We start from the raw sequence: 12,039 nt of genomic DNA on the forward strand, positions 1-12,039 counted from the left end.
ACTACTTTTTTTTAACTACCCATGAAGTCAGAGTTCTTGACTGCATTACTCAATCACAAAATCATTTTTAGAGCTTGCAAATCAAATTAATGATGAATTGATCCATGGACAATGATTTCTAGATCTGGCAGATCAGCATATGAACCTCAAAGTAAATTTGAACATTATGTACAAGAAAGACCCTGACTTAAATAAAGGTGTTTTAAGCACCTATACCTCAGACATACCATGATTAGAAATGTACAATCATTTTTATTAGTTTGGAAAGCTCATTTTTTAATTAGACAAGCATTTCCTTGTAACTTTGTGCAAGAGAAGACACCAAGTGCTGAATTTGTCAAACATCATTGTCGCAGAGGGGATTACTGCAACAAGTATATTTCAAACCAGGAGTCCCGTGGAAACGAAGTATATAAGGACAGATTCGTGGTAGATGTTTCAGAGATGTTTATTTCTCCAGCCGCATGGCCAGGGCTCTGCTCAGGAACTCCGCAGTCACGGGACCCGAGGGTCCTTGGTGTTATCAGGGAACACAAACCAACCAATGGGAAATGAGGCTGAGCAGGGGCAGGGAAACCCCGCGTCTCCCCCCCAGGGCCCCTCTCCCAGGGCTCCATGGCGGGGGGAGGGACCCCAACACATCATTACTCTTATCTTTTATTGGTCCAGTAGACACCTGGAACACTTCCCCATTTTTGATCTAACTCTAACACAACACTACGCTCTCTGACTATATTTCTCCAGAGGGTCCAAAAGCACATTCAAAATGTTCTTCCAAAAGCTCCCCCAAAACTCACCAGGTAATTAAATCAACACAGATGTCCACTGTGTGACTACATAGTGAATTAATAACAGAGGGAACATGATCCTGACTTTTGTTTCCTGTTTTGTCTGTCCAGCAGTGGTCCCACACTGGAATAACGTTGCTCTGTAGGCTCATGTAAAAGCCCAAGTTGTCTCATTTTACAGTCAAAAGTCATTAGAAGACTTACCACTGGATCATATTCCCAAAGCTGATTTCCTTTTAGATGGTGGCACTTGAGCATCGTTACTGGGCCGTTAAGTTTGGATACATCTAAACACAAATCATCTGTTCGAATTTCTTTGTTGGCAGTATATGAGAAAACCTAGACAGAAAAAGAATGAGAGGAACTGAAAAACAACTGTTTCAACCAAAAGATTCCTGGAGTGAGGGGAAAGGGAAACATTTGTGCATTACTTCACTTATCCCCACTAATTTTTTCTTTTGTTTTCTGTTCCCTTCACAATAGTGAGGCATAGAAACAATTTTTTTTTATTTGAACAAATATAAACACTGTCTCAAGCTCTTCAGTCAAAACAGACTTCTTTTGAATTGAAGATTGCTTGCTGTGAAGGAACAGAAGAATCTCCAAACACAGGTAATCTCTGTTTATATGAAAACAATTCATCAAGAATCATTAAGAAAGTAGAACAAAAAAATAGATGAAAAATATATCCCACACTGACACCCAGAAAAACACATATTAAAAGAAGTATTTCAGGCATGGGCATGTTTGTTTGGTTGGTTTTTTTAAAGTAACAATGCCAGTCAGGAGTTCAAACCAGAATGCATTTCCAGAGAACCTACAGGAGGTGAAGTCTAGCTCACAACAGTATTGTCCTCCCATGATTTTGTTTTTGACTTTAAAGTTGATCTAAAATGTACTGCAATCAGGCCTCAAAAACATACAAGTACAAACCACCACCAAATCTTCTCATGCATTTCCTCTTACAGGCATTTCCTTTAATGAGGGTTTCCTAAGTATATTTTGAAGATAACTACTGAAAACATCCAAGAATTTCCCCAATGAGCAGTAGTGTCCCAAATAATTCAATACATTAAGAAAATTCCCTTTTAAAAATTGTCACCTGATTGCCACCCATTCCATGGCAGTTAAAGATTCCAACTTTCTCATTTTCTTTTCTTGCCATGTTATCCAGACATTGATTTGTCTCCACATTTCTTATCTAGGAGGGAAAAAGAGCACATCACCAAAGGTTGATATTTTTATCTCCATACACCAGAGGTTATGTGAAATAAATGACCCACATTAGCAATGAGGCATCACTGTCCAAGACTCAAACTCCCAAGCAAATGTTCAAGCTACCAGGTTACAGAACCATGATTGTTTCTGTGCTTTCTTTGGGGGATCCTTCCACCTTGGGAGCACTTTTTGCTCAAAGACTCAGTTACAACAGAATGGACACAATGGAGTCTCCAGCCCAAAACCTTCAAAAGTATTAATCCCTGTATCACTGTACAGTAAGCAGGCAGGAATATCAGGTCTCCTGATAGTCATGCAGAAGCACAAATGCCTGCTCCATTTTGCTAAAAGTGTTTCTTTTTAAACCAAACAGTACAAAATCATTCGACAGCAAACCTGATATTTAGTTCAACATGACTTATAGAGGAGAGGGTGCCTACCTATTTAGGACAGCATCATCTGCACTATTTCTACAGTCACAGCAAGGCTTAGAGGTCACTAGAATTTTCTGGTCACTGATGAGGGTTCTGGGGTAAAGTTCAGAACAGCTTTTAGGCAAAGACCTTGCTTGACCTAGTACAGCTTTCAAGCAAAACTTCACTCATACTGTATGCAGAGAACATTATACAGAAAGTTATCCACAACTACATTTCTGAAGGAATATTTCCAAAGCCATTTATATGACATTTTGTACTGTAGCAGGAAAAAGGAAAATATTCAAATTACAGTACTGTATACCAAAGTTCAGTGTCTGCCCCACTAAGAAGCCAGATTTGTCATTTTACCTGTGACAGAAACACGGGTGCAAGATACTTGAACTTTGCTGGAACTTGCTTACACTACTCAGTTCAAAACACAACTTACTGCACAACGTACTTTACATAGGGAAGATGAGTATGAAAGATAAAATCTTACCTCTCCCAGAGAAAAGTAATGGCGTGGGATTTGGGAATCAGGATAAACATTCTCCAGGTACCAGGAGAAAGGCCTGCACTGGAGCTTGCGCCTTAGCCCAAGTCGTGAAGATATGTCCCCATAATCAACTTTAGTAACTCCTGTAGGAACAAAGGAAGTTGTTTTTGATGGCTGCCAATAAATATCATTTAATTCCACTTCATAAGAAAACACATCAGTATAATTTACTACTTCCATGAAAGGCTTTCTCTCTAAAAAGTCACCTCTATACAAAGGGATTTTTGTTTAATAGAGCATTATGCTGTTTATACTCAGAGAGAACATGTCTGAACCTGTGACTTCTTTTTCCACAACAGATAGAATCACTACATCTGGGCTGTGCATGACAATTTCTTACCTGTGGTTTGTGGAACAATTTGAATGTAGTTGCTTACTAAGTTAACAGAGGAGAAAGGCTGAAACCTTTTTAGCTACTAATGCCATTCTATCCCCAGTGGTAACTGGAGTGCGTATCTATGCAGCATAACACAGCAGTCTCCTTCTGTGGAGCAAGGAGAATTCCAATTTAATTTATTTCTGTAAGCCAGGTACCACCTGCTGGACTCTTCCTCATCTATCTAGCTGCACAAAGAAGCAGGAAGAAAGCAGCCTTCAGACAGAGCACTAAACCTTAAATAATTCAGCATTTGTTCAAGATAACTGCAGCGTTTGCAGGAAGTATGTTCACCATTATGACTGCTATCATTTTCTGGTGGTATTTTGCTTGCCTTTTTATTCCTTTGCTCCTCATTTATCAAAGTGCTCCTTTATCCTGCATCTTTCTACTCCTTTATGGTTGCTTTAATTCCTTCTGAAAATTAATTTGTGCAAGTCCCATCTGCAGATGGGCTGAGGATGGTGCGCAAGAACAGTAGGTATTTTTGTTTCGCCTGAATTCAGCACTATTGTATCCAATACAATATTCCAATAATAACAATTAATAAGAGTAGGATAATTTCTAGTTTTCAAGCATCATGTCTTTTTTCTGTTTCCCACACCACACTCCATATCACACAGGTCAAATGCAGTACAGTACCAAAAATCCCAAACAAGAACAAAAACTAGTTGTGACAATTTAAATTCCCCTAAGAGACTACTAATATGGCTCAATTGGCCAGCACACAGACCTCCAGATGCACACATCTTTCAGAAATCTCTCCACTTGGAGGACTGCAAGTAACCTCTAAAATTCTTGAGCTGGGAAAGAGTTTGAGACATTTCTAAGCTGGCATACTGTGTATTAAATCGACTTGCCAGCAGATGGTGTCTTTCTACTCAATTGAGACAGATAATTGGATCAAACTTTAGCTAACTGTCTGTAAATGTCAATGAAAAACAAAATTTCAATATTCCAGAAAGAAAAAAATGTTAGCCAGGTTTTTAGGCTTTTTTTTTTTTTTAATTAAAGACTTCATTTTAATAAATATATTGGAAAACTATACTGGTAAGGGAATGAAAGCAAAGGAAAGCTTGTTTTTATAGAATCCCCAAAAATTTCAATCTGGGCTTTCAAGTCACAGAAGAAATCCCAAAATCAAAAAACACAAGACAAATTAAAGAAAAAAGAACAAAAAAATCAGCCATAGAATGCTGCTCTATCTTCATGAGAGCAAATATTTGCTCTACAAGAAAAGCAACACTCTTTCAAAAGCTAATGTAAGAACAGAAAGTTTCCAACCACAGCTAAGTACTTGATTCTTCGTTTTTCAGTGATGCAAAAGCAGCTGATGGATGAAGCAGTTTTCATGCCACTCTCATAACAACCATACAACACTCAAAACTTACTCAGGTTGCTACACCAACCTCCAGAAAACACCACTGTTAAGGCTTTGTCACATTACTGAATGGCAATAAGAATTAAAGTCACAGCCATAAATAATTAACTGTAAAGTGAGACTTCACAGCATACAAGCAAGCTGTTTCTTAAGGTAGTTTTAAATGTCACCACAAAAAAGTGCCAGCTCATTTTTCTCTGTTACAAGGTATTCCATTAAACCATTTTTATTCAGAAAGGTTTTTAAAAAATCCTCTCTGAAGTCAGGTCTGCACCAAACCATACACAAAGACTACAGTTAGCATCAGGTCAGCAGATGGAATGAAGAGCAGAACAGGTAGAATTGCCTTGAGGGTGTCCTCTACTAAGGCTGAACTATTCTGTTTCCAAGATTTCTGGTACATTACCAATACTACTCTAAACCAGCTTGAGTATTTCTATCCCGTGCAGTGCCAGTTATTTATGAGGAATTTCTTTTGGGGGGAAAAAAAGACTTGAAGAAAACAAGGGAAACTGCAGCAAAGTATAAAGCCTACCAAAAATTAAGTACAGGTTTAAATCATTATTTCCTCCACAGACCAGTAAAATTTATATGTATATCTACAACAGTGACATATGACCTTCTAGGAGTTTTGAACATTTTGTCAAAGGCTCAGCTAAAAAACAAAACAAAAACCAAACTGCAAAACATGACTTAGCTCAGATTTCCTCCCAGGAGAGAATTATGCCAGATTCTAAAGGTATGCACACCGTGAGGAAGACAGCCATGTCCACTTGATGTTTTCTCAAATCTTTGGTTCATTTAAAAAAAAAAAAAAAAAAAAAAAAAAGGAAAAAAATCATATAATCACAGAATGGTTTGGGTTGTAGGGGACTTAAGGATCATCTCATTCCAACCCCTCTGCCACGGGCAGGGACACGCTCCTCTACGCCAGGCTGCTCAAAGATGCATCTAACCTGATCTTGAACACTTTCAGGGATGGGGCATCCACATCACACAAATCAGAAATAGTATTTAAGAAACCTTGCTACTGTTGTCTTTATTTGACCATAACAATATATTTTTCCTCAACCTCCCTGCCCCAACCCTAATCACATTTAAAAGTTTGGGCCTCCCTGATGATTCTATTTGTCACGCAGCTTGCTGTTTGCTGTGGGACAATCACATGCTTTTCTTCACACACATGCTTAAAGACAAACAAAATATAAATATTGGTAATGCAAAAAAAATCAACACCAAGTCATCCAGCACCAGCACCAGTTCTTTTGTGCAAATATAAGACTGCACTTGCTTGTACCATCACTATTCTTGAAGTTTGGTACACAGAACCAAATCACTCTGATTATTAAATATAATGGTCTTTCTTTATACCTTTACAAAAACATAAATGTAATGATGTCTATCAGTAGAACACTCCTTGAAGTTTAATATTCTTTGGCACCTTATATTTAAGCTTCCCATCAGTCATGTTGCAACAGTTGTGACATCCTCAAAATTTCAAGAGCCAAAGGTTTCCTTGCCCAAGTTTAATAGTGTGTGGCAATATACTTATGCTAAACTCCCTTGAAAAAAAATAGCATGTTTTTATCATCATGATTATAAATTGCTCAGTCATTTTCAAAAGCAGAGTATGAAAACTGTTTCATCTAAATCTAGTCTTCTGATAAAAATAATATAACTTGTTTTTATTTAGTATTATGAAACTCTATCAGCAATAATAATTTAAAACCAATTTGAATAGCTACATTCCTTGCATTCCCAATTAATGCTAGTAGGGAATAGTAGTTGAATACGAAACCACAGGGAAACACTCAGTATGTATTTTGAACACAGGCTTAGCTACACCGCAAGATGTGGACTCAGTCCCTCCTCTGTCCTCCCTATCAATCATAAATAATGTTTTCCATTTCCAGTCTGTACATACTGCACCTTGACTTACCATACCTGGCTAGAGAACAGTGCATGCAGTGATTAGATATGAGGCCTACAGATCCAGTTTTCAGGATAACACACTCCTGTCACTGTCTAGGTGACTCCTGCTTAGGTAATTCCACAGTGCTGTCTTTTCAGGCTTTCTGCCTGCCCACTTAGTCCCAGGGCAACACATTTTCTGGGTATATCCCAGAATATACCCTTTGAGGCATACATTTGGTCACCAATGAAATTAATTTCCGTATAAGTTATATAAGGCTGTACCCAAGCTCACTGGAGCTGGTTTTGGGGATGTCTTCAGCTCACCAGTCTAATGCCTTGCAGCTGCTGCTGCCAAAGGGGCAACTTCCCTTGCTGAGCTTCACATTCCTGCTGTACCTCCTGTGCTGCTACAGGTTCTAACTTAACCCCAGGGGACCCAGCCCACAGGAGAAATAATCCTGAGAAATCCAGCAAGTCATAGAAGCAGTTGATGCAGATGAAGGATCAGTAAGTGAGGGGAGGTGAAACCCTATTACCTGCCATACCAGCACACCTGCCATGAAAAGCGAGGCACTTCCCTCACAGCAAGCTGTGAGACTGGCATCACCACCTTGTGAAGCCTCCTCACCTTGGACAATACAGTCTTAATATTTCAGCCTGGAGAAAGTGATGAAAGACCAGCACTGGAAATAAAGAAGTGGCAGAGCCCACAGAAGGAATGACTGGAGCCAGGAAACAGATTATTCACATGCTGGATTTGTTTTCTGAAAGCTGAAGAGAAATAGTCTGGGAAACAGGGCCCTGGTGTAACACACAACTGCGAGAAAAGCTACCAGCTAATGAGAAAGGCCTGCAGCCAATGCCTGTGCTGCCGGGGAGAAGAGCTGCTGCCTGCAAAGAGACAGGCTTGATTTTGGCTGAGCAGCAGCTGCAACAAGTTCCTGCCCAACCTCCATCTGTACCTAACCACTCCTAAGCAGAGGAGTAGGCTTCTAAAATGCACACAAGCTTAAAACAGACAAGTAGCATTTTCTACTGGGCTATAGTTACAAAAGCAGAAAAGGATTACAGGCTTACTTTTCAAGAGGGCAGCTTTCCATTTAACTGCATTACATCAATAGTAAAAGTCTCTTGAGTTCCTATCATTCAAGCAGCAAGCCTTTTTTTCCCAGACAACACAGATTACGTGAAGTGGGAAAGCTACCTGAGAATCTTACATTTGCTTTCCTGGATGAATCCCTCTATGTTTCACTATCCTAGGGGAACAGAAAAGAAAATATAATGGAGGAAACAAGTGTCTTTTTAGCTAGGCTCAATGTTGCTTGTCAGTGTATTATCTCCTTCGAAATCCAATTTTTTCATCCATATCAACTAGTGAGAAAAATTCTGGGTGCACAGAGGATTCCCTGCTTTCCACACTCATCTGCACCCAAGGCTTGCAAACCTGCATCAGCTTAAGAATCCTCACCTCGCTCCTTGCAAGAACCCGTGACACTCTCATAGTAATACTGAAAGTACACATTTGTACTAGCAAGCAGTTTCACAGGCTGCATACTGCACTCTGCCTGAGGATTACTACACCAGCATTCTGTAAGAACTATACATTTAAATTTTTATATTAGAAGGATATCTGGAAAAGCTAAGTGAGCCAAGCTAGCAGAGATTCACTGAGTTCCTAAACAACTAATACCCACAGGAGACTTACTGAAACTTGTACTGATGCTATTTGTTGTCAATGGGTAAAATCACAGTCTGCAACACTCAGCTAAGATTGGAGATACCAGAATAACAAGAACAAGGTGTTTGTGAACTTCCCAAAATAGTAATTCTTGTTAGTTAATATCTACTGGCTCTCACAATTTGGGGGGGGTGAGAGGCATGAGCGGCACGGAGTACATTTGTGTGTTCATTCTCTGAACAAGAGGTTTTCACCAGAGCTAAGGAATGACCCACAGTACTGGGCATTCTCCTCAGCCCCAAGCAACAAATCAATTTCAGAATAACCCAACTTATTCAGATACAATATGATCCTATTCTCGAGACACTTGAAAATTCTGGCATCAAACTTCAGTGCACGGTCAATACGGTCATGGGGACACAAACGAGAGCGTGTGACAGGCGGCAGGTGCAGATGCTCTAAGAGGAGCTTGGCAAGAGCACATCCCTATCCAACAATCACTCAGGCCATTAGCATACAAATTATGCAGACATGCATCTCTTGAAAGGAAAGAAAATATACAGTGCAGTAACAGAGAATTGCTTGTTACTTTCACCATTTCAGAATTTTTACTGTCTTTGGAGAATGCATACATAGTCTACAGTACTGCAATGCTATGAAAGTCCTATCAAAAAAACCCTATCTTACAAAATTCAAAGAGTGTAACTCCTTTTGTAGCTTATGCTTACCACACCAAATTGAAGGAATATAGAGATTACATATAACGTAACAGAGCCTTATCATGGCTTATCAGTAATTTACATTTTGGAAAGGATTTGATTATTTTTTATAATTAGGTCTTCCTGCAACTTTGTATATTTTAAAATCTAGCTTGACATGGATGCATAAGAGCAATCTTAATGAAAAAAGACTACAACTATTTATATACAACTTTTCTGAATATTTATACATGCTCATGATTGAATTCATAATGCTGTATTAATTACAGGGCAATAACAATAAGTTCTTAGCTTCTGATTTCACCTAAAAAGCTTTGAATAATACCAAGACTTTCTTTTAATTAAAAGTCTTACACAGTCTCATTTGAGTAAAACATTATTTTATGACAAAACCACCGTAAATCTGCATTGTCAGTTGCTCTCACAAGCATCTCTAAAACCCATAATCTAAAATTTAATGCTGTTCAGACTCATATTGCATTGTATTACAGCTTTCAGATGTCAATAGTAATGCAGGTTTAATAAGCAGGTCATAAGGAAATACTAGTTTTAAGGAAATTTACTTGGAAAAGCAGATGTGGCATATAAAACTACCACTTAGTATATAAGGTCTAATGTCTCAAGTATTTAGAAAGGTTGCCTGTTGCCACCCAAAGTTTGTCTTTTTTATACAATAAATATAACCTGTAGTTGAAAGTAATAATTCAATATTTCGCAGGCTTCCTTTCTTCTCCTGTTTTTTTTTTTTTCCAGCAAATGTCAGTTTATGGGAAATTTACTCTCATACTTTACATCCTCTTGTTTTGTTAACATCCACATAAAGAAACATAGTAAATACCATCACAGTCAATTGTATTGGCAACTTGCCCCTATACTCTAGATAGTGAAGTACAGATTCTATCAAGACAGACAATATTCACTTTTGCCACTCCTACTTCTGGGTTTCATTTAAATCACTTCTGATGTATTCAATGTGGAATGCCTACAACATAGAAGCCAGAGCCCAAATTTCAGCACGTTACGATATGAATTCAGATGGCTAGTTTTCAGCACTACAGCTGAGCTCTTTCATGTTCCACTGAGTTCCAATTCTATTGCACAGGAAGCTCATTCATAAATCACATTCATGTTAAAAAACAAACAAAAAACCCTTCAGGGCACATCTCTGGCTAACAAAAGTCTTCTTCAATTAAGACCTTACTTTTTGTACACCTTAATTGAGTTCTGTCTTAACAAACTTCAAAGCAATAACATTCTTATATAAATACCCACTTTATTTCCCAGTAGTAGCAGCATTTTAATTGTTAATAAGTATTTCTCATAACCAAAGACCTGCTCACCTGGGGAAATAATGTAGAAAAAGTTTTTGAATTCATCCATCCAGACTTCTGCGAGCCGCCTGTTATTTTTGTTGATTATCTGCCCTGTACCTCCTGGGAAAGTGTACGGTGTTGCTTTTCTGAACACATGCCCAACATGAGAACAAGTTACAATTTCCAAGGTGCCACCACACTGCCAGATCTGCAAGTGATAGAACAATTATTGCATAGTTACAAGTTGTTAAAAAAAGTTCCAAAACATTAATCACTCGCTTCTGTTCAAGGTGGGGAAACAACATTAGCTGAGGTCTAGAACAAATGCATACTGCGTGGAAGAGAACTGCATGTTTTTTCCTGCTCAACAGCCAAAGACGCTCACAAGCCCAGGCAAGACAGCATGTGAAAGTACTTCAGCCCCCAGAGCAGTACCACATCAGCCAGAGATTACTTTAAAGAACAGGGCAAGCTGACCACAAAGGAAGGAAAAGGCTCGCATGAATCACAGGAACTAACAGGTGTCTAAAATAGTCCATTATGAAACAGAATCTCCATGTATAAGAATCCATACACTTCCCAAGTCTCTGAAAATATTTTCAGTTTTATTTTGGACCTTGAAAAATGGCAGATTCAGAAAGCTGAAGTACTTCAGAAGAGTCCACCTATGTACCTTCTGCTGACAAGTACAATGAAAGGAAACTGCTACTTGGTAGCAACAAAAATGAGAATAACAATGGTTAGATCCAAAACCAAATGAACACATGAGATCATGAAGTTAGTAAAGAGCAAGAAGAGAGGGTTTGTAACAGAGGTGCTCACATTTCACTGACACATTAAACAGCACACTGACAACATCACCCTTAACTGATGCTCCCCCACCACCTTTTCTAACCAAATTACTTTTAACAGACAAACACACAGTCTTCAGAATAATCATCTTAATCACAGAGATGGTTAATCTTTTAATCACAAAGCTCTACCAACTATTCACCATGCACATTTCACTGACAGGTACAGTCTTTGTGTATCTCTGCTTGAGGAACTTAATGGGGATGGGAAGTGCCAGCTGCAAGAGAAGAGCACACTGGTGCAGGCAGCAGATCTTGTGAACTCAAGATGCACTGTCCTAACAAATTAATGATTAATAAAACACTGCAGATTTTTACCTACCCTGAAGGAAATTTCTAAGTTTTCTCCACCCCAAATATCCATTCCAGCATCATACGTTCCAATTTCCTGAAAGTAATCTCTGTCTATTGAAAAAAGGCCTCCTGCCATTGTAGGTGTCCTGGGGTGGAAAAAAAATGCACATCAGTCACTAAAAAAGCATACTTAGATACATTTCACACTTACACTGACAAAATAGCTGTTTATTTCTCAAGTTCCTAACATATTCCTTCTCAGTAAGCTTCCACTCAAACTCTGTTACCATTGGTGTACTTGCTAGCTCAAAATTTTCCAGAGCTGGAATCACGTAGTGGCAATTCTCCTTATTTTCTCACTTCAAATTGGCATCTGGATAGAGAAACAGTCCCTAGAAAGCTGCTGTCACTCCTGAGAAAGACTTCTGCCTCCAATGCTGGTAACTCATAAAAAAGAAACCAGTTTCACACAGGAAAATTATACTTCTGGCTACTGCTCTTGAAACAGTTTTGGGAGGCCATTAAGCAGCCTGCT

At 38.7% G+C, this 12,039-nt stretch overlaps 1 protein-coding gene across 2 annotated transcripts in view; it reads right to left on the reverse strand.

The window, feature by feature from the left end:
• The window catches only part of GALNT1 (polypeptide N-acetylgalactosaminyltransferase 1), an 87,240-nt gene that overhangs the window by 3,012 nt on the left and 72,189 nt on the right, over positions 1-12,039 (reverse strand). For both annotated transcript variants that reach the window (XM_042048888.1, XM_042048886.1), the window contains exons 8-12: positions 11,533-11,650; positions 10,387-10,567; positions 2,922-3,061; positions 1,891-1,989; positions 993-1,127 (exon numbers count right to left, since the gene is read on the reverse strand). In XM_042048888.1, coding sequence (XP_041904822.1) covers positions 993-1,127; positions 1,891-1,989; positions 2,922-3,061; positions 10,387-10,567; positions 11,533-11,650 — 673 coding nt within the window. The remainder of the gene's footprint in view (positions 1-992; positions 1,128-1,890; positions 1,990-2,921; positions 3,062-10,386; positions 10,568-11,532; positions 11,651-12,039) is intronic.

Source organism: Corvus kubaryi, unplaced genomic scaffold (assembly GCF_017639235.1).
Source record: "Corvus kubaryi isolate FWS band 111438036 unplaced genomic scaffold, C.kubaryi_AGA036_p1.0 68, whole genome shotgun sequence".
In the NCBI taxonomy this organism is placed as follows: Eukaryota; Metazoa; Chordata; class Aves; order Passeriformes; family Corvidae; genus Corvus; species Corvus kubaryi.